This window comes from Paramormyrops kingsleyae, chromosome 19, assembly GCF_048594095.1.
Source record: "Paramormyrops kingsleyae isolate MSU_618 chromosome 19, PKINGS_0.4, whole genome shotgun sequence".
Taxonomy (NCBI): Eukaryota; Metazoa; Chordata; class Actinopteri; order Osteoglossiformes; family Mormyridae; genus Paramormyrops; species Paramormyrops kingsleyae.
Genome location: NC_132815.1, coordinates 5,892,128 through 5,919,384, shown reverse-complemented (window position 1 = coordinate 5,919,384; position 27,257 = coordinate 5,892,128). Strand labels below are relative to the sequence as shown.

General features: G+C 44.8%; 1 protein-coding gene across 2 annotated transcripts in view; it reads left to right on the top strand.

Moving 5' to 3' along the window:
• The first annotated feature begins 487 nt into the window (after positions 1–487).
• The window catches only part of pkib (protein kinase (cAMP-dependent, catalytic) inhibitor beta), a 28,260-nt gene continuing 1,490 nt past the window's right edge, over positions 488–27,257 (top strand). The window contains exons 1-2 of one of the 2 annotated variants that reach the window (XM_072703032.1): positions 488–695; positions 26,195–26,367. In XM_072703032.1, coding sequence (XP_072559133.1) covers positions 26,223–26,367 — 145 coding nt within the window. In that variant the 5' untranslated portion in view covers positions 488–695; positions 26,195–26,222. Of the gene's footprint in view, positions 696–784; positions 938–26,194; positions 26,368–27,257 lie in introns of those variants that run through there. The other variant, XM_072703033.1, reaches the window with a different exon arrangement.

Sequence of the window (27,257 nt, the reverse complement as noted above, 5' to 3'; positions counted from 1 at the left end):
ATGGACTGCAGCTTGTTCTGGGGAATCCCCGCATATTCCCAAAACAGCTGGGTGATTTAATCCCTCAGTGATTGTACGAAGAGAGGCTAACACACCACAATATAATCAGGAGTAGGATCAAAACATTTCTTCAAAAAAAATAAAAATAAATAAATAATCAAAACCAGTTCATCTTTTTTTGTCAGATCTTTTTTTGTCAAATCAGGGCACATATGGCTCATGTGATTTATTAAGGACTGATGAAAGCCATAACATTCACATTTACAACTGAAGGCAAACAGATACGGCTTTTAACGTGAATAATTGTCAAAGCAAAAATAAAATCAAAATGAATATGTATTACCGGCACCAATCAGATATAGTGAAAATTACTATTATTCTGCGTTTTTTCAGCCTGGCATAAGCGCCGTTCTCGCGCAGGGTTCAGTTGCCACGGCGTACGGGAATCGCATCTCCGCGCGCCCTCCGCGCACTCGTTCGCGCGGTCACGGACACGGATCGTGCGTGCGTGATGTCACCGGCCGGGGGGAGCTGGGGGCGTGTGCACGCGCTGGAATTGGCGAGCAGCCCGTGCGTGGACTGAGATGAAAAGGATCCCAGCAAGTTCTCCCAATGGATAGACGGCGCATTCCCACATCCTGACCGCGAACTGCAGCACCTCGCCGGCGCCACCTGTTCCGTCTAGCGTGCACCGTGTAAGTGACCCATTCGTCATTCTCTGGCGCTGTTTCGGACCTAAATAAGGAGCCGGTGCTTCCAACTTCTTATCAGCTCCCGGGCAGGAATTGACGGCTGAGTTGCAATGCTTTGCAGTCGGCCGTTTAGCTGTTATTATCATAAAGGGCCGAAGCGTTGGGTCGTCGCGTTTAATCGCGCGAGTGACACCAGGGGACCGGTCACCGCCGAGCCGCAGCCCCCCGAAGGGTCTTACGGAGAGGTGCTGCACCGTTTCCCCCGCTTCGCAGTGCCGCTGCCCGAAAAGGGTCGCCTTGCAGTTTATTTGCTCTCCGCTGAAGTATCGTCTTGAATGAGACGAAAATGTGGATTTAATCCGGCAATAATTAACCGAAATTCAACAACGTCGACGCAGACGCGAGCTTCAGGAGGAAACGCCTGATAAGTCAAGGTTTTTGTGTAATTTTGCAGTAACCTTAATATATCCACCACACACGCAAAAAGAGTCGATAGTAAGGCAGTTAGACCATGTGTCCGTTTGAGGAAGTCTATTTGTTGTTTAGTAGCGTTCATTCCGGTGTATTGCATTATTATTTACGAAGGCACGACTGTTCAGAATTAAAATCATGATGATAATAATTGTAAGACGTTTAGTTATTATAAGCACATAAGATGTAGGTTATTGGTTTCTAGCTGCCCCTCGCAGCAGTCCTACTAGTATAGTATAGTATAGTATAGTAGTAGTCCTACTAGTGTAGTCGTAGTATGATCCAGTTACTTTACTGCTCAGATATTCACGTTGTTTTGATCAAGCAGACATATACACACCTCCGTAAATAAACACACACTCTAATAGCAGTGGGACTAGGCGCACAGTAATGGGAGTGGAGCTGTTAAAAATGAACACTTTTCCTGAAGAGCGGCAGGATTAGCGAACTGGTTAAGTATTTATTTCACCATTTTTGGTTTTCTGTGCAATAACGTATTATGAACGTAATAAGTCTTTACTGAAATACTTGTTACTAAGACCATGGGACAGGCTGTGGTATTGCTGTGGATGGTCTGCACAATGTTAAACTGCCCCGTTATGTCAGTGGAAGTGAGTGATTATGCTTGATGCAAGGTGGCTCTTCAGTTAGCAATAACTGGCTCACAGCTCCGGGGATTTGCTCTGGTGCATAATTGGATAATGCCCAAGTGGATAATTGTTTTCGCACTTATCACTAAGGACCCTGCTTTTTGGCACCCAGTGTGAAGGAATTCCTCTAATCTTTCCTACACCTGGTTGTATGGGGGATTTACCCCCCCCCCCCCCCCCCAAAAAAAAAAGAAAGAAAAGTTTCCAGCTTGTGATGCAGTGATTAAGCATCCATTGACCTCCCATAACTGCTAGTGTTACAGTAAGCTTGGTGTCCTACCAGGGGTCAATGCTGGGTCCACCCTGACTCTCTAAGGTGCTTTTAGAGATGGAAATGAACCAAAGAACATTTTTTTGACAGCAAGAGAAAAGCAGAACGCACAGAGGAAACCTACACAACAGAGAAAGCATGCAAACCCAGTTAATTTTTAATTTTATTGTGTTTTACTCGCTTTATGCGTTAGAACAGGGGTCACCAACCCTGGTACTGGAGGGCTAATATCCAGTAGGTTTGCTGTCCTACCAGGCTTCTGATGAGCCACACTAGTTCTCAGGTAAATACCAGGAGCAGGTGTGACTCATCAGAAGCGAAGTGGGATAGAAAACTTACTGGATAGTAGCTCTCCAGGACCGGAGATGGAGACCCCTGCGTTAGAACATGCTTTTATCCTAAATGCCTCACCTGATCATTTTTATGGTTTTTAAATGCTTGTGTATATTTCACAAAGCGATGATCTTGTTAAGATGTAGGTTGTTGGTTTCTAGTTGTCACTTGCAGTAATCCTACTAGTATAGTCGTAGTATGACCCAGTTGCTTTGCTGCTGAGATATTCACGTTGTTTTGATCAAACAAACATAGCTCAGCTAAGTCCTGGGATTCGAGCTTGCAGTGTTTTGATGATACATTGAGACCCCCCCCCCCCCCCAAAAAAAAAATAAATAAAAAAAAAATGCTACATACACCAGAACCATTATGGAGGGAAAAAACCTGCATGAGGAATGCTGGATTTTGAAATTTATTTATATGTTTATTTTTTTGCAGACTTTCCCTGTTTAACCCCATGTGCATTATTTGGGGGGAAAAGTGTGTCATGTAAGCCAAATTAGAGAATTCGGAGGATTTTCCAAACAGATATATTCCCCCAGTCCCTCCTTCAGCTGCCCGCTATCAAAACTGTCATCTTTGACTACTCACTCTGATTCCCTTTGATTATCACGCCTTCCTGTTTGTGTTTCCTTCATTTTGTGCCCTCTTCCATATCCAAGCTAAGAACTGACTCCGTTTGTCAGAATAATTAATTTGTTTTCCTGTTATGCTCCCAGTTAAAATGACTATGGGAAAGGAGATAATGATTGTGAAACACAATCTACAATCTCATGGCATTGTGTTCGTGTTTAATTTACACATCTGTCAGGACGGATATGCCGTTCCCTGCCTTTTACGTATCCCGTCGAATGCCTTGTTGCGGTTTGTCTCCGGGAAACAGCTGCCCGTTATAAAGCCTGGGAATTAGTCCTGACCCATTAACCTCCATTTTCTCTCAACAAAATGCAACAAGGCGAAACACAGCTGCGGTTGCCTGAAGTCAGAAAAGCAGTGCTCCCGCGGAAGGCGCTGCTCAGCCGGTCTCGCCACCAGTTAGCGAATGTACAATTAGCGATGTAATTAGTTCTTGGAATCCGAAGGTGCGCTGGTAATGGATTCATGTAATCTGTCGCCAAAGGTCTTCACTTAACCTTTTGTAGTCTGGTATACGGTCTCCAGTGAATTCCCTCACGGTGTCGGCTCATACGGAAGGTGAAGCATTGTTTTTATTTCTGCTCGGGTACGCCTACCTATGGTGACCTTCAGGAACACCTTACTCCCCACTGTCTGCTAGCTAAGCGTATACACACACACACACACACACACACACACCTTCACATGCAGGGAGCAAGTGGTATGTGCAAGAGTTTAATTTCCTTCTGTTACCCATGAGTTATCAGTGCTGCTGTGTAAAAGTCGGTATATCTGCCTTTCGAAGTCTCTTCTGTGCAGAAAATGAGAGATGATTCCGGCAATGCCTGACTGATTTTTGTAATCTACTCTGCCGGGCAGTTCAGTCTCCAAAGGTGAGCGGCATTAAAATTCAGACGGAGCTCCCCTGCCAACGCCCCACTGGGAGAATCCTTCATTAACAGCCAAATGTGGCCAACGGAAACGTGATGTAAGACTGCTCGGTGATGATGAAACTGAACCATCTGTTGTACTGAGGTGGCGCTGAACTGGCTTCCCCTGCTTCGGTGTAAACCAGCATTGCGGCGAGGTCTGATTTGATTTCCGACCTTTACCACGCGGCAGTGAAAGGTGTAATTATGGCTCGGTCCGTCTTGTGAATTAATAGCAACAAGCCTGATTCTTTCCTCCTATTTTCAGCTGCTGCAGCGAAAAAAAAGGAAGTCTTGGTGATATTTTTAGTCAAGACAAGGGGGCTTTATGGTCTTACTATGCATGTGCAGGTATAGAGTGACTTTGGATCAGCGCTTATGACGGATAATAAGCATGTGATTTTTGCAGCCTAAATCGGACACGCAGTGTTAAAGCTGCTTCCGTTTCATTGCGACAGCATTCTTCTCTGGATGTTACCCATGTGCGTTCAAGTGCATTATGAAGAGGATTGACAAGAATAGGGGGCAATTTGTATAATTTAATGAGCTTTTAGATGGTCATTATCATAGCTGTTGTTCTGATGATGATATGTTTTTAAGGCTTACAATCTCTTGACCTCAGAAATTGGCATTTAAATACACAAATAATCATCCAAATGGTACATTGTTATTGAATCTTAGCATCGATTTTATCCAATCATTGAATTCATTTGGCTGCTTTTTTTTGATGAGCGTTTCCATCATTCGTCCATTTTCTGTAATTGCTTATCTAGTACATGGTGACGGTGAACTTGGAGCCTATTTTGGGAGGTGCAGGGGACAAGGCAGGGGACACCCTGGATTGGATGACAGTCTGTCAATGCGCAATGATGCCTTGTTAAAATCTGACACCTTTGTCCAAGGTGACAAGGTGTTCCTTCACAGGCAAATGGCTCCCGCACATGATTAGCAAGTATAGTTCCCATTGTGCTACCAATATGAGATAATAAATCTCATCCATCCATGGCATTTATTTAGTACAGGATCATAGTGAGCTTGGAGTCTGTCCCAGAATGCACTGGGCTCAAGGTAGGGGGCACCCTGAATGGGATGGCAGACAATCACATAGCACACATTTGCACACATAAACAAGTCACATTATCGGCAGTTTGGACACACCAGTTCATCTATCTGCTTGTTCTTAGCCTATGGGAGGAAACCAGAGTATCTAGAGGTAATGAGTGAGACATGAGGAAGAACATGTATGATTCATATATGGGGGGGAGGGGGGTAACTGAAACAGCAAAATACCGACATATGAAGCATATACCAGTAACGACATATTGCACCACAAATGATTGTGCAATAGTGCAGCCAGTGACTGTAGCTATAGTCATGCATATGGGTAAAGGCCCCAAGAATTGTGTTGATGAAAATGCACCTGTAAAGTATCAGGAATGTGCACTGGTCGGCACTGCATTGTCTTTGTTTGTGTCACTGTTTTGTCTAATTGCACTGTCCTGCAGTGTTTGCGCATATTTGCACAGACATGCACTTTATGTCATTCTGTGTAGCTTTGTAGTCCTGTGTTGTTTTATGTAGCACCATGGTCCTGGAGAAATGTTGTTTCGTTTCACCGTGTACTGTACCTACTGTATGTCATTGAAATGGCAATGAAAAGCCGCTTGACTTGCCTTGAGGATGCTTCACGAGTAGTAATGTCAAAATACACACTGGGACTCATGGGAGAATTTCTGTCACGTGTGAGTCAGGGGGCCACAGAAATGCAGTCAGAAAGCGGTCAGAGTTCAGAGCTGTCCATGCACTCTGAAGACACCGGCGTGTTCGCGCTTCATGGGCGCCAGCTTCCTGAGGAGGAAGCAGAATTGTTCCATGGTTGAAGGGCAAAGGCCAAAAATGGAAAGACAAGATTTTGATTTCTGAACTTTTGCACCTGGCACTGGGAGAAGACGTAAGCTAAGAGTAGAGGCCTCTGTGCATAATAACCCTGCTTATCTCTCATATGTATTGCATTGGTCCTGTTCTTTTTTTTAAATTTTGTCTTATTTCAGGAGTTTAATTTCATCACATTAGGGCTGCCACTGACGACATTTTGTTTTACTGATTAATCTATCGACTATTTTACTGATTGGTCGATTAATCTAAAAGACCAATTTTCCTCCAGAAAACTAAATTTACTGTTCATTCAAAAAAATTATCAACCTACAAAGGGCTGAATTCAAACTGAAAAAATGATCTGGCAGGCTGGTCCATTTTGCCGAAATTTCATTGCAGCAACTCAAAATCGTACTCAGTAGTTTGTATTGTCCCCACGTGCTTGCATGCATGCCTGATAATGTCGGGGTATGCTCCTAATGAGACGACGGATGGTGTGCTGGGGGATCGCCTCCCAGTTCTGGACCAGGGCATCACTGAGCTCCTGGACAGTCTGAGGTGCAACCTGGTGTCGTCGGATGGACTGAAACATAATGTCCCAGAGATGTTCCATTGGATTTAGGTCAGGCGAGCATGGGGGCCAGTCAATGGTATCCATTCCTTCATCCTCCAGGAACTGCCTGCATACTCTCGCCACATGAGCCCAGGCATTGTCGTGCACCAGGAGGAACCCAGGACCCACTGCACCAGCGTAGGGTCTGACAATGGGTCCATGGATTTCATCCCGATACCTAGTGGCAGTCAAGGTGCTGTTGTCTAGCCTGTAGAGGTCTGTGTGTCCCTCCATGGATATGCCTCCCCTGACCATCACTGACCCACCACCAAACCGGTCATGCTGAACAATGTTACGTGCAGCATAACGTTCTCCACGACTTTTTCAGACCCTTTCACATCTGTCACATGTTCTCAGTGTGAACCTGCTCTCATCTGTGAAAAGCACAGGGTGCCAATGGCAGATCTGCCAATTCTGGTATTCTACGGCAAATGCCAATCGAGGTCCACAGTGCCGGGCAGTGAGCACAGGGCCCACTAGAGGACGTCGGGCCCTCAAGCCACCCTCATGAAGTCTGTTTCTGATTATTTGATCAGGGACATTCGCACCACTGGCCTGATGGAGGTCATTTTGTAGGGCTCTGGCAGTGCTCCTCCTGTTCCTCCTTGCACAAAGGAGCAGATACTGGTCCTGCTGATGGGTTAAGGACCTTCTATGGCCCTGTCCAGCTCTCCTAGAGTAACTGCCTGTCTCCTGGAATCACCTCCATGCCCTTGAGACTGTGCTGGGAGACACAGCAAACCTTCTGGCAATTGGCATATATTGATGCACCATCCTGGAGGAGTTGGACTGTGCTGTGCAACCTCTGTAGGGTGCAGGTATCACCTCATGCTACCAGTAGTGACACTGACTGTAGCCAAATGCAAAACTAATGAAAAAACAGTCAGAAAAGATGAGGAGGGAAAAATGTCAGTGGCCCCCACCTGCTGAACCACTCCTGTTTTGGGGGTCGTCTCATTGTTGCCCCTCTAGTGCACCTGTTGTTAATTTCATTAACACCAAAGCAGCTGAAACCGATTAACGATTAAAAAGTGTTCCTTTAATTTTTTTGAGCACTGTAGTTTTCATTTTTATTTCAGTTAACGTTTTTATTTATTTTTTATTAATTTACTGTCCGTTTTCCGTTCAGTTTTATTTTATGGTGGTACTGCTCCCAAAAAGGCCGGTACAGACATTCACACTGGCACCGTCAATCAAGGTAAAAAAAAAAAAAAAAACAGCCCAGATTTTAGGCTATACATTTTCTCAAACACTTATTCAATGGAGATTCTAAGGTAGCAGACAGACAGCTTTATGGCTTAAATAATGAGTGTATTTAGAAGCTACAAGGATAAAAGATGTTGAAAAGCCTTCCATACTAATGGAAATTTAATAAACATGAATAGACAGCACTTTGGCCTATGCTGGTAGCTCATCATCCAGAATAGTACCTGTGTGTTCTCTCTCGTGCATAGCGCTCGTGCCGCTGCGGTGTGCCATCGAACTTTGCACAGTGTATAAACCAACTTTTTGTTCTGCGATTATTTGAACTAGTCCCAAAGTTACATGGTGATATTGAAGAAAAACATTTCTTTATAATTTGAAGCATTTTAGAAATCATAAAAAATCATAAAATTTTTTAAACGATGCGTCAATTTAAAATATTGATGCATTTTCAGCATCGATGTCATCGACTAGGCTGACTAATCACGGTAGCCTTACATCACATACTATTGCAAGCTGTGACCTTGGCAAGGATAGGCAATTAGAAGATCGATGGATGGACATAAAGTTCATTTTACATTTTAGTAATTTTTATTTTTGTTTTTGCAGTGGATTACAAATTATTCCTGGTTGTAAATTATTCCTGCTGCTGTTGTCAAGATTTTCCTTTTTGTTAATTTGTTTTCTTCATTTTCAATTCCTTTTGGGTTTTGACTGCTGTGCTTACCTGTGTTGAATCTCCACATTTATTGCTAGGGATATTTTTAGCCCTTTGATTGATTCTTGTTTGGGTTAATCGGCTGACTGTGACGGACCTTCTTTTGATCAATTTAACTAGCGTCCGTTCTCGGGTCCGGATGGTGAACCCAGGGGGCATTCCTGAGCATTCTCTGTCATCTAAGAGGCCACCTTGTTCTGGGTCCTGGGTTCGAGCTGACCCCAGCATAGCCCCAGTGCTGCTACCGTTTAGCATTAATGAATAAAAAGCAGTGGGAAATGAAGAAGGATCCAATGAAGTGCAGCCTTTGCAAGTGATCCGGTAAGGGAGCTCATGTCACATTTGCGTTTAGGACCATAAAGAATTTAAGAATTTGCATTTAAACTGACTTGCGTAACAGATGCTTTTTGTCCAAAGTGATGTGCAAGTGAGGAGAGCTTTGGGTGGGAGGGCGGAGTCAGCTACCATCCAGAGACCCTAGAATAGTTGGGGATGAACCTTGCTCAAGGGCCTGCTATGTTTACCCTGCTAGTTGTGGGATTTGAACCAATGACCATCTGGACACAGGAACAGGTCGCAAATCTCTTGAGCTACACGCCACTCCTGACTTTTCAATCCTCTCCCACTGCTGCCCCCATTGTTTTTCCATCTTGCTTTTTTTTACCTGATGATATACAGAAGCAGAAAATGCTCAGCTTCAACAGGCCAATGCAGCACTGCTGCAGTTATCTGGAAGGATTTGTGTCTGCAGCCAGTGTGTCTAATTGCACACCAGGGACTAAGGCTGTGGCATGCAGCTGCACTTCATGCTTCCCACCACTAGGGTTCCCCCATTGTCACAAAGCAAAGTGTGCGTAATCAGCACAGCTCAAGGAAGGAATGCAGACCAGGTTATTAATAGTGTAGGTTTAATCCCAGCTTGCAGAAAGGCTTGACTCATGCAGAGGATGATACTTCTGAAGTAGACTTGTGTTCGTAAAATATCACCCAAATGACATTCCAAGTGCCCATCCACACGGTGAAGGCTTTTTGTGGTCTCCATGAAGATGCCTCGTTCATGTCCACAGCAGACTCGGAGTTTTGCATAGATAAGGGCTCTGGAGGATTCCACTCTCTTTTCTGTTCTACTTAACCTCTTGAAATCTATAATTGGCTCCTTTGATGGTGCTAGTAAGGCTTTGACAGTTTCCCAGGACACACAAATCAACAAGATTACTACAGAGCAGAGGTGGAGATTTCAGGTCCAGAAAGTACAAATCAGAGTACTCAACTGGTTGGTTGAAACAAAATCCTGGTCTGGATTTGTACTCTCTGGACCTGAAATCTCCACCCCTGCTACAGAGCTGATATATGCTTTGTCATCCGTCCATATGTTTGTGTATGTACAGTATTTTTTTTTACATTGCCTGTTAACTTAATGTTAATCTTCTTTTTTAAACATTGCTCTTTAATGCAGGCCTTAGGTTATTCTGTATGTATTATGCAACACCCCTTGTTCTGCATTCTGATTGGGCACCCAGGGTACTGTGAGACCTGGTACATTCCAGCAATCATGTCCTGGTTTGGTTACCTCTTCCTAAGCTCCTGTTCCACAATAGGACCGTGGACACAGGGAAACGCGCCTCATAACCTTGCCAAAGAAATCAGTCTGCCAAAACTTATCTTTGACATTCGTCTGAACCGCCGAGGTGTCAAATAAAGATAAGAGGGAGATAGAGACAGCAAGAGACTGAGAGATTAAGTAGTAAAACAGGCTTATTAAGCGCATGGTTATGTAACATGGGTACGCGCTGCCCTTTCATTAAAGGAAAGGCTGAATAGGGATCAATGCATTGACCTTAGTGAGCTGTTTGCTAATCTTAGCTCTGGGCCATCACTGTGTGCGTTTTTCAACACCCAGTGTCTTCAGAAATTCTGCTTTGTGTAATGCAGGCCAGTTTATTAATTGTCAGATGTAAAGGTCTGAAAAAAAGTGTGATTGGTTTTCTCTGTCTTCCCAGTTGGCTGGTTTTGCTGAAATTGTTCCAAATTGGTCAAAAGAGTATTGAAAATAATCCCAGTTTCTGTCTCCTTCAGTTGTCCAAATCAGAATGACTCTCAATGTAAACATTTGTGTGTATAATGCTAGAGATCAACACTAAATTACTTATTTTGCTTTGCTAGGTATGGGTACACAAGGGGGGTCCGGTGAGATCATAAAAATTAGACAAAATGTTAAATTCTTATCTTTAATACTGCAGATTCATTTTAAACAATGGTTCTAGTTAGGCTCTTTAAAGGTGCATATAATTCCATTTAACAGTGTATAGGAAAATTTTCTGATGGGTAGAATAATTCTTTAGAAATAATTTCCAACTATAGATTAATTTAGCAGAAATAACAAAAAAGATCTTTATTGTATTGTTTTCTTCACAAATATCACCAGCCTGAGACGAATGTTGCAATAATCATACTTCAGTCCAATCAGTTCGAAGCTCACCTGGAACAAACACTAATTCATTGTGTCTCCTCAAGGTTGGGGTCACAGTACGGTAATAAACCAGCAGTTTAGCTAACCTGCGTCAGGCCACACGACAAAACTATCGTACAAAGAGGTCCTTTTGGCACTGATTGCGCAGTGGGAGCTATGACGTTTATATCACAATGAAACAAATCACAGGATTTAATGACAATTCCAGCCAGTAGGACCTTAGTTCGCTCTGCTTTCATTAGGACTGCAAAGCTAATTATATGATATTATGTCATCTCCTCCGCCACCAAAATCATTACACATATCTGCCCTTCCTTGTTTAGCTCTGTGCATAGAGCTGCAGTAGCTGATTGTGTAGTCCAGTGCATTAATGCTGGTCTTTCTATTTTATCAACAAGCATGTGAGGGATATCTGACATGGTACATAGTGGATATTGTGTGCATGGTGTGCCGAGTGATGGATATAAAGCTGGTCCACGACACACTCCGGAGCTCTGGGAATGGATTTGACTGACGAGGCTTGAATAATCTCACAAGTCATATGAAGAACGCACACAAGTCACACACGTCATCGCCGGGCCTGCAAGCTTTGGCCGTACTAATGGTCTTCAAGCGCGACGTAAACACAGAGGGGACACGAGGCAGCCCAGCGGAAGATGTATGTCAACACCTATCATCTGAGCCAGGGACTGGTTTGGGAGGGAGTGGCTGTGTGTGGCCAACAGCGGACACACGTGGTTTTGCGTTTGCAGATTTGTGCATTTGGGGGGAATTCTCCGAGTCAGTAGACCAGGGTATTCAAAAGGCAGACATCCAGACCAAAGCAGGATGTAATTTCGATCTTGCAATCCATCCCCTGCCCCCCATGAAACTTACTGAGGGGGAACCCCCCACCCTTGAAATATGATGAACTATGGAAACCATGAAAAAATATCTGAGATCCCCATAAGTGGTGCAAGGCTTGGGTATCTAATTCTTCATACTGTCAAGCCATCAGGACATTATGCAATATTTTGACTGTGTGTTCAAAAGCAAACCAAGCAGGGTAGTCAAATTTTATTGTCAATGAGATCTCAGAATACTGAGAGATACTTTAAATAGCATGGTGTGTCGTGTTACCGTAATACCGCTCAAGTTTAATGTGTACTTTTTTGTAACTGTACCTTCTGCATTGTGACTCAGACCATAACTGTGGTTCTGCACAAGAAAAAACCCGCTGGACTCTGTAATGCCATTTTTACTGTACTTCTGTAGCTTGGGCACAGAACGCATGTCTGCAGTGAATGTGGAGAAAATTGCCCTGTGCTTTCCCCGCATACAGACTCACTGTTCTTTGTCACTCGGTGTCTCAGTGCCATCGAATTTTCCAGGCTGCCAGGCAGCCCTTGAAACTGGGTCTTGACGTGGTTCCTCGTGGCGCTGCCTGAGACAGAATTCTGCACTGTAAAATTCCCTGGGCAGCATTCTTCAATGAGGGTAAAAGGAAACCTCTCTGTGACAGGTCTTCTCGTGAGCATTACCTGTCAGGAACCCTTGAAATTATTCCAATATGTTATAAATGTGACCTGCTGCTGTCCTCAGAATATTTCTGTCTGGCCTTTAATGTCCTTTATTGCAGTACCATGAGCGGCCGTTTCTCCTGGGCTCGCACTTATACCTTGTGAGTGTACAAGTGCTTGTAGTTCATCTCCTACTTCTTCTCATCACAGATCCAAATGTTCTTTTCTGCTTCAGCTCCTCGGTCAGGTCAGGAGAATTGAAGTAGTCACCACTTGTCATTTCTCACTTTCTGAGTACGTATAGGACCGCATCAGCTGTCCTATTCTGATCGGACTGTCTGACGTAGTGTGTACCTTTATTCAAGATTTTGACTCTGGATCAGTGGGTTAAATTGACAGTTGTTTGGAAACAGTTTTTTCGTCCTGTACGTTTTCTTCAGTGTTGTTGTTCATCTCAGGACAGTACAAAGGCATTTTCAAACTGCAAACGTATAAAAAAAGAAACCTGATAGAATTTATGTTTGACAGCAAATAGAACTGTTCTTTGTTTATAACATTCTTCTTCTTATAGTAATACATCTTTATTGGCTATTGCAAGTATGAGTACAGGTACATAGGAATTTGTCTCTTCGCCCACCCCATCTTAATCTCCATACCTGGGGGAGGGTGCTTTATTTTAAGTGCTGATTTTAGCTTTATTCTAGATTGACAACATGAACAGTATATGAGATTTGGTAAGCAGTACTAGTGGTAACTTAAAAGAAGCTTTTTAAAGCCTTTCCCTTTAAGTGGTAGTGATGGTAGATCCCATCTTAAGCCGGCTGCTGTTTATTTCGCTTGCGTGTATCAACGCTAGGTTATGCTATGTTGCCTGCCACAGTAATGCGGCAGTAATGCGCGAAGCGGCGAGAAACTGCGCTAAACGAGAGCTATTTGTGGGTAATGGAGGGAGCGAGAAGCAGCTGTGAGCTGCGGCCGTTCAGCTGCATGCGACGATTTCGTCTCGATGGAAATGAAGGGACGGCTGGTGCTAGTTAGGATGATGGCCGCCTTCAGATGGACACCGAATGGAGGTGCGTCACTGAAATGACTAGAGGTATGGCCTCGTTCAGCTACATCCACCCATCTTGCTACGATCGACCTGCGCCGGTCGGGGTGGGGTGGGGGGGGGAGTGGACGTGGGGCTTATTCTAAACGGCATAGGACATGGGGAGTGACTGTACCTTGGATGGTCGGTCTGTCTGTCTGTCTGTCTGTCTGTCTGTAATACTACTTGATCTTCATTTTGGTGTCTTTCAAAGCGTGCCAGCTTGGCCATTTCAAAACCGAGCTAAAGTCACTCCAGTATTTGCAGCAACCATCCAATACACTGATGCATTTTTTGACCCGACCACTAACATACCTCGTTCGGGTGATCAGTACCTAATCGAGTTATTTAATCAATCAATCAATCAATTCATTAATAAATCTGGTGCTGAAATTATTTAATGAATCCATGGAATGGCTGAGGTGCCCCCGAGGAGAGGTTTGGGAACTGAAGCTAGCCGTCCAACAAGCCTTTTTGGAGAACAGAAGAAATTTTTGTCAGGTTTTATTGTTTCACTGTTAATTTGCATATATTCTAATGTTGTTGTCATTTTTGTTTGTTTATTTATAAGCAAATACACTTACTACCCTGTATATATACCTATATATTCATCAAAATATTTAATTCTCACCGTAATTTGACGATTGCTGGCCGTGGCACCATGGCTGAATGATTGGCATGGTTCCTCGCACCTCTAGAGTCTTCATCCCTGTTCTACGTTTGTCACGTTTGTTGTTTGTTCCGTGTCATCGTGGGGTATCCCTGGGTTCTCTGGCTGCCTCTCACAGTCCAAAAACATCCTAAGGTGATTGGAGTTGCCAAATTGTCCCTAGGTGTGAATGGTGAGTTTTCCCTGCGGGGGGTTGGCGCCCCACCCTGGGTTATTCCCTGGCTTGCACCTGTAGGTTCCCGGATAGGCCCTGGGCCCCCAGACCCAGCGTAGGACAAGCAGCTATGGAACATGCATGGATGGATAGATGATTGCTCTGTGGTAATAGTACTTATGGAAATGGAAAAATGGAACCAACATTATTGGTGCATCTTTTCACGGAATTTAGTAGTAATTTATGTGTGTTGACATTGAGCATGTTTGAATTGTTATAACCCTTTAAATAAAATGAAATGAATCCCCCTTCCCCAGTTGTCATCTTCCATGTATGACCCGCTGCCTGCCTTCTGGCTGCCTGGCGATTGGAGGGAGCGTTGGCACCGGCTTGTCATCTCCCCCCTGCTCCCCGTTTGTGTCTCAAATTTTACTGTATTTGACTCTCTCTGCTGGCCCCTGGAGGATGGGCGCCCCCTTGGCTTACTCACTGGGGGCTTTGGGTGGGGATGCTGTAAAGCGCTTTGAGACGATATAATGTTGTGATAACGCGCTATACAAAAATAAATTTGTTGTTGTTGTTGTTGTTTTAAATCCCTTTCTCTGCATCCATGTTTCAGGAGACCTAGCAGTAACTTGACGACACCCGTCATTGACTCTGCTCCCAGTGTCTGTCAGTGTCCTTGCCGCCCTCCGAGCTGACAGATTCTTTCTGGCCCCTGTTTTCGGGAAGCCTGCAGATCCCCTGTTATCTCCATACTGGATCACGTAGCCCGGGACTGTGTCCTCTTGGTGGACGGGCCTTGACCCGACCCGTGGATGGAGAGCGGAGAGCGATCTGCTGTCGAACAGTAAATGATCGGCGGGAGATAAACGGTCTCTTGTCATCCCGTCTGTCCTTGGTCGGCCTCGCTTGGGTTCTGCCCTCTCATTGGCTCTCTCCTTTCCACTTCCTCGCTTGCGTGCTCCGTTCCGCCACCCGCTTGCATGGCCCTCGCTATAAATAGGCAAAGATTAAAGGCCTTTCATCTGGCTAACCTGAGCTTCCTGTCCCACGGTTCCCGTTCCGCTGAGGGGCTCTGTGTTATGGAATGGCCATGGCATGTTCATCCTTCTAAATGTAGCTTCATGTTGTCATTGAGAAGATTTGCAAACATCATCGCCACCTTTTAAAAGTGCCTGAACCTTTGATGGTGCCACTGGACATGTGCTGGAAGGTCCTTTAAGTCCAATGCCAACTATGATCACCTGACACCTGTTAGGCTGTGTGCGAGATACACAGGGCAAACACCCCATGGCGTTTAGGTTTTAGCGCATGACGTAACCCTACCACTGTGAACGGTGAGGCTTTGCAAAGCTGTAAAAAGTGAAGGGGGTGGCCAGGTGACCGGGAGGATTGTGCTCATTCAGATCACCTGTTACCTTATGTGCTTGCACTATAAATAGTTGATGTATACGTTCTGATAGCTAAGCTCAGCTTTATTAATTTTTATTGGCTTTTCTTTGTGTTTTCGTAGTGATTCCGCGGCACGCATCTGTTCCACATGGTCCTGTTCCCCAGCCTAACTGGAGCAGGACAGTACTGGGAGTTGCAGCTTTGGGGACTCCTGATCCTGCAGCAGATTGCAGCTCGTGTGTATTCACCTCTGTGCCACTGTAAGGCTTACTGGGCACTGAGCCGTGTGCCAGCTGCCGGTTTAAGAACCGAAGTTGGAATCTAGTTGGTAACGGGGGGTAATGTGGGGGTAAGGGTGGATCTGAGGGGTAACAGGGTATAATGTGGGGGTAAGAGTGGATCTGAGGGGTAACGGGGGTAATGTGGGGATAAGGGTGAATCTGAGGGGTAACAGGGTATAATGTGGGGGTAAGAGTGGATCTGAGGGGTAACGGGGGTAATGTGGGGGTAAGGGTGAATCTGAGGGGTAACAGGGTATAATGTGGGGGTAAGAGTGGATCTGAGGGGTAACGGGGGTAATGTGGTGGTAAGGGTGGATCTGAGGGGTAACAGGGTATAATGTCGGGGTAAGAGTGGATCTGAGGGGTAACGGGGTAATATGGGGGTAAGAGTGGATCTGAGGGGTAATGGGGTAATGTGGGGGTAAGAGTGGATCTGAAGGGTAATGGGGTAATGTGGGGGTAAGGGTGGATCTGAGGGGTAATGGGGTAATGTGGGGGTAAGGGTGGATCTGAGGGGTAATGTGGGGGTAAGGGTGGATCTGAGGGGTAATGGGGTAATGTGGGGGTAAGGGTGGATCTGAGGGGTAACAGGGTATAATGTGGGGGTAAGAGTGGATCTGAGCGGTAACAGGGGGTAATGTGGGGGTAAGAGTGGATCTGAGCGGTAACAGGGGGTAATGTGGGGGTAAGAGTGGATCTGAGGGGTAACGGGTATAATGTGGGGGTAAGAGTGGATCTGAGGGGTAACAGGGTATAATGTGGGGGTAAGGGTGGATCTGAGGGGTAACAGGGTATAATGTGGGGGTAAGAGTGGATCTGAGGGGTAACAGGGTATAATGTGGGGGTAAGGGTGGATCTGAGGGGTAACAGGGTATAATGTGGGGGTAAGGGTGGATCTGAGGGGTAACAGGGTATAATGTGGGGGTAAGGGTGGATCTGAGGGGTAACAGGGTATAATGTGGGGGTAATTGCACAACTGAGTTGATGTAACTGGGTCAACTGTTTGTTAGTGCCATATAAGCCATATAGGCCCAGGATAGAATAAAGAGCTCATCTATTTATCTGTGTCACTGTAAGCTTCTTGAAAGGGCCCTACGCCTACAGCTCTGGCTAGTGAATTGTGGGCCGCTTATTATATGTCCATGTGAATGGACAGGCAGGGATGGGGTCGCCCTGCTGAATCCACGAGCTTCTACAACTCAGAGACGGGTGTAATAACTGTGGATTTTTATTTGTACTGTCTGGCACATCCTGCACGCCGCACACTGCACACTGCATGCTGACCACTGCACGCCGCACACTGCACGCCGCACACTGCACGCCAACTAGGCAGCAGTGATGTATCGCAGGGAAATTCGGCGACGCCTCCCCACGCTCCCCTCAGGAGTCCGGCTCACTGCTTGTGTTTCCACTCCGTTCTGGCCCAGTATTGTACTTCGGCTCTGGAATGACATGCCGAGAGAGAGCGGTGACCTGGTTGGCCTTGTCCCTCCCTGTGGAATGGAAATAGGGAGGCCGAGAGCAGGGCAGCGCCATGGCTGAGAGAATCATCAAAAATTTGCAAAAAAGAATTAGCAAAAAACTGATTTTTTTTTTTTTTTTTTTACCCAAACAACAATTAACAAGTTGACCATGTAGCTCTCAGGACACAATTGATCACCCCCCTCTTCTGATACAGTAACATCGCATTGCATACAGTCGTGGCCAACAGTTACGCTGGGTGGCCAAAAGAGAGTGACGCAAGTATCGGTTTTCTGCTGCTTCAGTGTTTGTAGATCTTTTTGTCAGATGTTTCTATGGTCTACTAAAGTATAATTACAATCATTTCATAAGTGTCAGGCTTTTATTGACAATTACATGAAGTTTATGCAAAGAGTCAGTATTTGCAGTGTTGGCCCTTCTTTTTCAAGACCTCTGCAATTCGCCCTGGTATCTTATCAATCAACTTCTGGGACAAATCCTGACTGCTGGCAGCCCATTCTTGCATAATCAATGCTTGGAGTTTGTCAGAAATTGTGGGTTTTTGTTTGTCCACCCGTCTCTTGAGGATTGACCACAAGATCTCAATGGGATTAAGGTCTGGGGAGTTTCCTGGCCAATTTGTCAAAGTTTTGTTCCCCGAGCCACTTAGTTATCACTTTTGCCTTATGGCAGGGCGCTCCATCATGCTGGAAAAGGCATTGTTCATCATCACTGTTCTTGGATGGTTGGGAAAAGTTGCTCTCGTTGGATGTTTTGGTACCATTCTTTATTCATGGCTGTGTTCTTAGGCAAAATTGAGAGTGAGCCCATGCCCTTGGCTGAGAAGCAGCTCTACACACGAATGGTCTCAGGATGCTTTACTGTTGGCATGACACAGGACTGATGGTAGCGCTCACCTTTTCTTCTCTGGACAATCTTTTTTTCCGGATGCCCCAAACAATCGGAAAGGGGATTCATTAGAGAAAATGACTTTACCCCAGTCCACTGCAGTCCAATCCCTGCAGAATATCAATCTGTCCCTGATGCTTTTCTTGGAGAGAAGTGGCTTCTTTGCTCCCCTTCTTGACACCAGGCCATCCTCCAAAAGTCTCCGCCTCACTGTGCGTGCAGATGCACTCACACCTGCCTGCTGCCATTCCTGAGCGAGCTCTGCACTGGTGGGTTTCCAATCCCGCAGCTGAACCAACTTTAGGAGACGGTCCTGGCGCTTGCTGGACTTTCTTGAGCACCTTGAAGCCGCCTTCACAACAACTGAACCTCTCTCCTTGAAGTTCTTGATGATGCGATAAATGATTGGTTTAGGTGCAGTCTTACTAGCAGCAATATCCTTGCCTGTGAAGCTATTTTTGCGCAAAGCAGTGATGACTGCATGTGTTTCCTTGCAGGTAACCATGGTTAACAGAGGAAAAACAAAGATTTCAAGCACCACCCTCCTTTTAAAGCATCCAGTCTATTCTAACTCAATCAGCATGATAGTAACCTCAACAACACGCTCACCTGTGTTAATGAAAGAATCACTAAAATAATGTCAGCAGGTCCTTTCTGGCAGGGCTGAAGTATGGTGGAAATGGGTTTTTTGGGATCAAGTTCATTTTAATGGCAAAGAGGGACTTTGCGATTCATCGCAATTCATCTGATCACTCTTCATAACATTCTGGAGTTATATGCAAATTGCCATCGTGAAAACTGAGGCAGCAGGCTTTGTGAAAATTAATATTTGTGTCATTCTCAAAACTCTTGGCCGTGGCTGTAAATGTTGTAAGACAGTATTGTTGCTGATAAGCTGTTCTGTCAATCATTAATACAGATGCTCCTCTACTTACGAATGAGATGCGTTCCAAACGGCCGTTCGTAATTTGAAATGTTCGTAAGTCGTTATTCAACATCATTTTAAGGGTATATGCAAGTACAAAGAACTAGGATGCTGGGAGTACGCACGCTACGCTGCTGCGCGGCAGGAGTAGCAGCCAGAAGTCGTACTGGGCAGAATTGACTCGCCGAAAGAAAAAAATGATGTTGCGGACAGGAAACAGGAGCCAAATGAACATAATTTGGACTTTTAGTCCTCTTCGTTCATATGTCTGAATGTTCGTAAGTTAAGTTTGTAAGTAAAGGAGCATCTCTATGTCTTTTTATTCCATGCTTTTTGTAATATTTTGACCTTCTGAGTATCTGTTAAGGATACCGCAACATTGTCTGTGTTTATGATGCTGCTAATGTATTTGCATGGTGTAGAGTTGATGCCGGCAGCAAATATTTCACCCGTAGACATCTGTAGCTGTGTCATTCCCATGGGAAAGCATTTTGTGAGCTCATTAATGACGAGTGCTCATGTGCACTGCTGCTGTAACGTAGCCTTCGCATGAATCACCGCTTTCTCAGGCCTCCTGAAACCTGTCCATTTCTGTGGCTCAGCCTAAATGAAGAGGCGGGGCGATGATGTCATAGGGACATGTGACTATGGCGGTGGTGATGTCATAGCGACATGTGACTAACACAGGTGTTCTCCCGTGAATGAAGGTCAGACCTCCACCTCTGCGATCAGCCGTTTCACATGCTACCGCTTCAAGGCATCGTCATCCACAAGGGGTCCGTCCCAGTCTTAGCTGCGGAGCGTCTCAATCCCCGCAGGAGTCTGCCCCATTTTCTGTGCTGGCCTGAGAAGGGAACCTAGTTTGTCTAAAACTAGAGAGCCACGTGGCGGAGTCCGTCACTGCGCTTTGCCGACAGACAGTTCATCCCTAACCAAGGGGGCTGTCTGCCTCATGGCACAAGCTGGGATACTGATTTGTCGACTATGCCTGGTCTCGTTTCCGTGACATCTGATGGCTTCCTGACAATATGCGCTATCCCTGTGGCTGGCGTGTCATACGTTTCCATCTCGCATCAGTGGCCTGCTCTGCTTTCGAAACAATTTCCATGTGCCCAAGCAGGAAGACATTTGAAACGAGAATATGAAAAATATAATAATAATTTGCATGGTGTGGAGGAGAGGCGAATCTGCCATTGTCTCCTAAGCATTGTGGTGCAGGACCACAATGGGCGGGCAGCATGTTCTCCGAGAGCCGGAGTCGGCCCGTGTTCTGCTTGTATCCAGCATGCTGACCTTTGACATTTCAGCAGTATTCCCAAGAGTGTATGTGTCGCTTATGGGCCGGAATCGGTTTCTGGAGTTGGAGCCCTCTGGTACAGCTGCTGCCACATTAGGGGCTAGCATTACAAGCGTTGCAAATTGGGCTGCAGAATATTGGGGAAATAACTGCGATATCTTGTGGTAAGTATATTTCTAAAAGAAACAGGAACTGAACACTGACCTGAAATAAACTGACCAAATAGGACTTATTGCATACTAACAGAGTCTGTCTAGTAAGTCGGTGGTGTACCTGTGAGTGAAACTTGCATCTATGGAATCCAAAATATTTCCATACAGCGGAAGTCAAATGTCTCTTGGTGACCAGTTCTTGTTTGCTTTTCTTCTCCTCACTCATCTTTGTTGCATTGCTCAGAAACGCACCACACCGTCTGTGAGTGAGCAGGATGTAAATGATTGATTGGATCGAACAGCAGAGCTCATGCAAAAACAGCGGCAGCAGACTCATTAAAATGTGCTAGATACTAGATAATTTTGAAAAGTAACAATCATTAAAATTGTAAAGCCTGCTAAGTTTTGTTTCCTGGGACAGTAAAAATGTTTCAGTGTAACATTGATGGTCTCAACCCAGCTGACTTCTGCGGTCCTTGCGATGTGACAGTTGGGTTTCTGTAACAAGTGATGTCGATTTTAAAATTGTGCATCATGCAGCTCTAATCGCAAAACATTTTGAACCTATAAACTCGTACTAACTAGGTACATTTATGTAAATTCATGTAAGGATGTAATTAGTCAAAATTAATTGAAGTGTTTATCAGCAAATTAAAAGTGGAATTCCAATTAAGGATATAAATAAATTAGCTGCTTCACTGCCGGGGGACTAAGGTCTGTCACTACAGGTGCAGTAGGTCTGTCACTACAGGTGCAGTAGGTCTGTCACTACAGGTGCAGTAGGTCTGTCACTACAGGTGCAGTAGGTCTGTTAAAGTCGCCGTTATCTCTTCGTACTTGACTTGTTGCAGCATATTCCTGCGCAGAAAATGGGCCATACACAAGATTGCAGAAGATGAAGCTGTTAATGGTCTCAACGACAAATAACCAGAAGATATTTTGGAAACTTTTGAACACCAAGACAAGTGTTAGTTTGAACTATCTATCAAACATTTACATGTATTCATGATTTTATCTTGTGTACAAGAAGACACTGAGAGTGCACCTTCGGATTGTCATAAAAGTAATTTTCTGTTACACAATGACAATAAAGTGCTTGAACTTGAACTTGAAGTGAGTTTCCCTGTTTTTAGGTTTTTCCCACAACAGTTCACTGCAGCTGCGATCAGAGACGAGCAAATGGTGCCGTTTTTTTTTTTTTTTTTTTTTTTTGGTTGTTGCTAATTCTGACCATTAATAGCTTACTTTTTGCAGTTTTTGTTTTGGCCCACTTGTTTTGCCCAGGAGTTTACATTAGCTTGAACTGTAAAGGAACCTAAACCCCATGTGGTCAAAGGGCAAAAGGCGCCTCAGGAACCCTCAGTGCTCCGTGGGGTTTCTACCCAACCAAAGCCATGAATGTTGAGCCCCGGGTACCGGCCCCGCGGACTTACCATGCTCCTTGGAGAGTTCCGTTGAGCCCCATGTCCTTCAGCTCCGGCGGTATGCATTGTTGATTTAAAATATTAAAAAGGTGCATTCAAGAGCAGACTTGATACCTTTTAGAATGAATCTCGATGGTGTCTGACCCGCTGCTGACCCTCTGGATAAAGGGAGCGTAACGACAGGGGCTCGCTGACCCTCTGAGCATAGCCTCTGATGGAAATGCATTCGGTCGGATGCCCCGTTTACTCAGCAAGACTCTTGGATCCTCCCCGGTCTGTTTGTCCCTGAGAACAGACTTCATTGGACATTAAGATTCAAAGCTGCCAGCAGCTTTTCTTCCAGCTTTCAGGCGGATGGTGAAAACCGTGTGCCATACACAGCGTATTGCCGTTCTTTAAGCCACTGTTTCTCAACCCGCTTCTTGGGGACCACCAGATGGTCCACGTTTTTGCTCCCCCCCAACTCCCAGCACAGGTGTACCAGGTATTTGGAGCCCTTGATTGGCTAGGAGCCGGGAGGGAGCAGAAACGTGGACCGACTGAGGGTCCCTGACGACCCGGTTGAGAAACTCTGCTTTGAACCATTGCTAGTTTCCCACATACTAGTTAGATCTGGCTTGATCTTTGGAGACTTATCCGCCACACCAGGTACCATACTTTTGTTACTTCATGAAAGTTCCAAAAGTATGGAACTTCAGGGTATTGGTTTTCCACTGACATAAAAACTGTTACGAGGCTGAATGACATCATAGCGCAAGGCGGAGTATTTTGTACTGTGATATATTATCAGGCTGGACAATGTGTGATATTAATACCAACATTGCCTGTTATGCACATACAATTCTTAGATCGCTAGTCAGCTGGATTGAGATCAGAGGTTTTCCACACCTTCATACTGTACAGACATTATCTGACTGGAGCTGATTGACCAAGATAAGTGTCCCCTCTGAATAGCACAGTTTGTAACCTTGAAACGTTGCACATCTGCTCCATTCAAAATGTTCCCTTGGAAACCTAAACAGAAAAGATGGCACAACGGTGGTGCTCTAACAGGTCTTGTGCATCTGTGTTTTAGATGATAACCTGTTCACACCCATTACAAGTTAAGTACGTATAGACAATACATGACCCAGACCGCACATCACAGACCAATCAAGTGATATATATATATATATATATATATATATATATATATATATATATATATAAAACTATAACAAAATGGATACAAAGAGAGATATAGTGACCAGCATATTTGAATCCACAGGAGTACTGAGAGCCTTACAAATGGAAAATGTACGTGATCATAATCTAAACAAATCAGTAGGCGTGCAGTTTGGAATGTTCTTACCAGTAAAGTTATAGCATAAGTTGAAGTTGTGAGATCCCACTAAACGGGAATAAAAATTATAAAAGGATAGAAGCCAGCGCCACCAAGAGGACACCTGCATAAATAGCCAGACGTGTTTTTTTTTTTTGCTTCATGTCCAAAGTTAACAACTTTCCAATTCTGGCCTCTTGGGTTCATGGATCCATTGTAATGGGGATGTCAAATCAAACTTTGTTGCATTGATCACATGTACAGTGGTAATACTGTTGTGTGTCAAATGCTGCTGAATTTGCAAGTACAAAAATATCACAGATCCCTGGATACCCAAAGCAATTCACCTAGAAATGATGGCTGTAATCCTCTAGCCGTTAATAGCAGGGTTTATGGAACGATCAATCATAAATGACCGTGTGCTCAAAAACAAATTAACGGTGGCTGTAACTGTCCTATCGGTCAACAGCAGGTGTGACTCGATGGTCGTTGCCTAGTTGGCTGCCAAAGGTCCGTGACATCGAGGTGATTATATCATCTTGCACAGATGCATGGGTCGGTCTTGGCAAACCATCTTGCGAAGGTAGGGAGGCTTCAGGATGCATCTTCATGCCACGTGCTTGGCTGTTCCTTGCCAGCCTGTAAAAAGCACGTTACTCATGCTTCTTCCTGTCAGTAATAATATTTTTATTATTTTTTTAATCAATGAGAAAATTATGAGAATGCAAGGTAGGATGCACTGTTCTGGTACTGATCTTTTCATGGATATCTAACATCTGACCAGGTGTATCCTTATTAAACAGCTACTAATTGTAAAAAATTTCCAATTGTACAAAAAAATCTGTGCATTTAATAAAGAAATGTAGGTTAACTTCTCTACTTACAGGTACAACGGGTTCACTGGGTCTTGATCAAGCAACCTTCAGGTCACGAATTAAATTCTTTACAGCTGTGGTGTCAGTTTCTGTGGGTATTGTCTGTTTAATATCCTCCTTATGAATCAAGTTTTTCATTTGATGATGTGCCAGAAAGTTCTCAGCATTGATCCATAAACTTCTACCATAAACAATCACCCACAATGCAGGCTTGGTGCTGCAGTTATTGTCTTTGAGAAGTAGACAAGTTGTTGTCCTCCTAAAGGAGGGTTTCAGATGGCTTAGAAATCCACTATGGGGAGTAGATAACATCCGATGTAACTACCTGTCAACCCCTTATCCTGGACAGGATCAAAGGGGGCTTAGAACCCTTTCTAGAGTGCACAAGACTGGAGTACCAGGGATGCATTGTGAGTCCATAATTAAAATTTTCTTTCATCAAAAATGGGAACAGTCTTTCGTTGCAGGATTGCCATAGTGGGGATTTGTAGTCAATTACTGATTTTTGCTGATGGCTGGGGTACTACATGGAGAGTTAAACAATATTTCTGTATTTTCCTTACCATCTAATGGTGAGCTGGATCTTTGCAGTCTTCACGAATGAATTTGTTCCACTTGGATACCTTCACGCCTCCCTTTGGAAATCAAAGTGGCACTTTGTAACTTGTAACAGTCTAAATCCATGTTAATCATGACTTAGCCTCTGTCATCTCCAGTTTATATTTCACTGCTGCATAGCCAGGCTCAGCGCTGGCCCATATCGCCCTTGTCATCGTTACGCCAATGCAAATCCAGCCCGAGGGAGCGATAATACAGCCAGAATAGACGACGGACCCGTCAGTCATACGGCTGAGGGTTAAACAGTCAGAAGTAATAACTGTGATCCGTTATGATACTCGTTTAATACATTTTTAAATTGATTATGTTTTATAATAAACTTGTGTGTGAATAATGTTATGCTTTGGTTACTTCTAAGTTACTATCCCTTTTCATGTGATTTTTCCATTACTTTTTCCACCCCCATTATAAATAAACACTTTAAATTCCTAGCATTGTGCGTCAGCTTGGCATTCAGCACGCTGTTATGTGAGGTTTCGCGGCAACACTAGGCCGGTAACGGAGTGACAGTGCTTGCAGGTGCAACAAAATTCGGCTCCCCTTCACACATCAGGTAATTCTGCAGTGTCGGGAATCGTGGTGGCATATGTTAAACACTGACAAAAGGCACCAGGGAGGAGAAATGGTGCCAGCAGGTCGAAGCTCACCGACAGGGATGGGCGAACACTTAGTGGGAGAGTCCTAAACACCACCAAGTGCAGCTTTGTGACCAGAGAACTGAACCAGCTGCTCTCAGAATAAGCTGTACATGATGAGCTTCACGAGGTTGGAATTTATTGGTTGGTTGTATCATGGCCTAGGGATATCAACCCATCTTACAGGACCCGGTGAATCTTACAATGCAAATACAGTTCCCTCATGACATGCCCATTTCCATATCTCTGTTAAATAACTTCAGAAATGGTCTCATGAAAGCCAGGATGAAGTCAGACACATTCTAGCCCCCCACCCCACCCCCAGTCACCCGATCTTTTTGGGTTCTAGAGTGCAAGTGTGAAGCAGATTTCCTTCTTCACTCATCCTTCACAGATCTGGAAGCTGTTTTCCTCACGAATGATCCCACCACAAACGGTTCAGGTCGCATGTGACTGGTTCCAAGAAATATCAAACTTATTCTGAAGGCAAAGGGTGGACCTACTCTTTAACAGGTCCTTGACATCGATATATTTTTAGGTCATTCCAATATTTAGTCGCCCTATAGTATAAAATGCTGTGTGCGTGTATAAAATGACACACTGTCCTGTTACTGTTCAACGCCAAAATGAGGAATTCTTTTGGTCTTTCAGACAGGGCTATGCAGACTCGGACTCAGTGATGACGGACGTGGAGCCTGTTGTCACCGACTTCGCAGCGACGGGGAGGACAGGTCGGCGGAACGCGCTGCCCGACATCCTGGGCTCGGCCTCGGGGGCTGGCTCTTCCGACCTCCCGGAGAAGCTTGCCGAGCTCTCAGTCAGCGGTAAGCCACAGCGGCATCCATGGGCATCCATGGGCACATGGCAGTGGAGTGCCCTGGATGGGATGCCAGGCCATTGCAGAGCACATACAGTACAGTATGGTAGTGACCAAAATGATGCTTCCTGAACCATTTGCTCTCTTTTTTTGTCCCCACTAGATGGGGCTCTATGTTCAAAAAGGGGACTCAAAGCATGCCCAAAAGGAAGCCAAGAGCACCATCTAGTGGGCTCAAAAAACACTGCAAATGGTGATCATTTTGGCCAATACTACCGTATGAGCACCTTGGAGATGCCAGTTAGCCTAACTGCTTGTCTTTGGGCTGAACGGTGGAAACCTCTACGATACCTACTGATTATAAGGTCATCAAAGTCGTGGTGAGCTGAGGAGATCCGTGACTATTGGCTGATTCCAGTCAGACTCACCTAAGCTTGGGTCTCTTTAAAGATATAACACAGAAGAACTGCCACTTAGACTCGAAAGGAGGCTGCTGATTGGATGAGCAAAATGGCTGCTTCATCTCATTGCATGGACTCTAAAACGGTCTTTTATTCTGACCCTTTGAAAGCTTTGACGCCAGCAGGGAGTTCCCCTCCCTGCCTACATTGAATGTCATAAGGATCGATCGAAAATGTCAGTTACAAACACTGCTTTGAGATTCTCTGTGCCGACCCCTTCACTGCTAGACCTGCCTCAGCGTGGCATCACTGGGTGGCATCACTGGGTGGCATCACTGGGCGTAACCATCGTGAACCTAAAAACATTAGCTGCCTGGGAACCAAAACATACTTAAAGACGCCATGTTGTCTTAACGTTTTATCTTTTAAGTTCTGTATTGAGTGTTTTTGTTTGCTATAATATTATAAAACACTTTGTATAATTATTTATAACCTG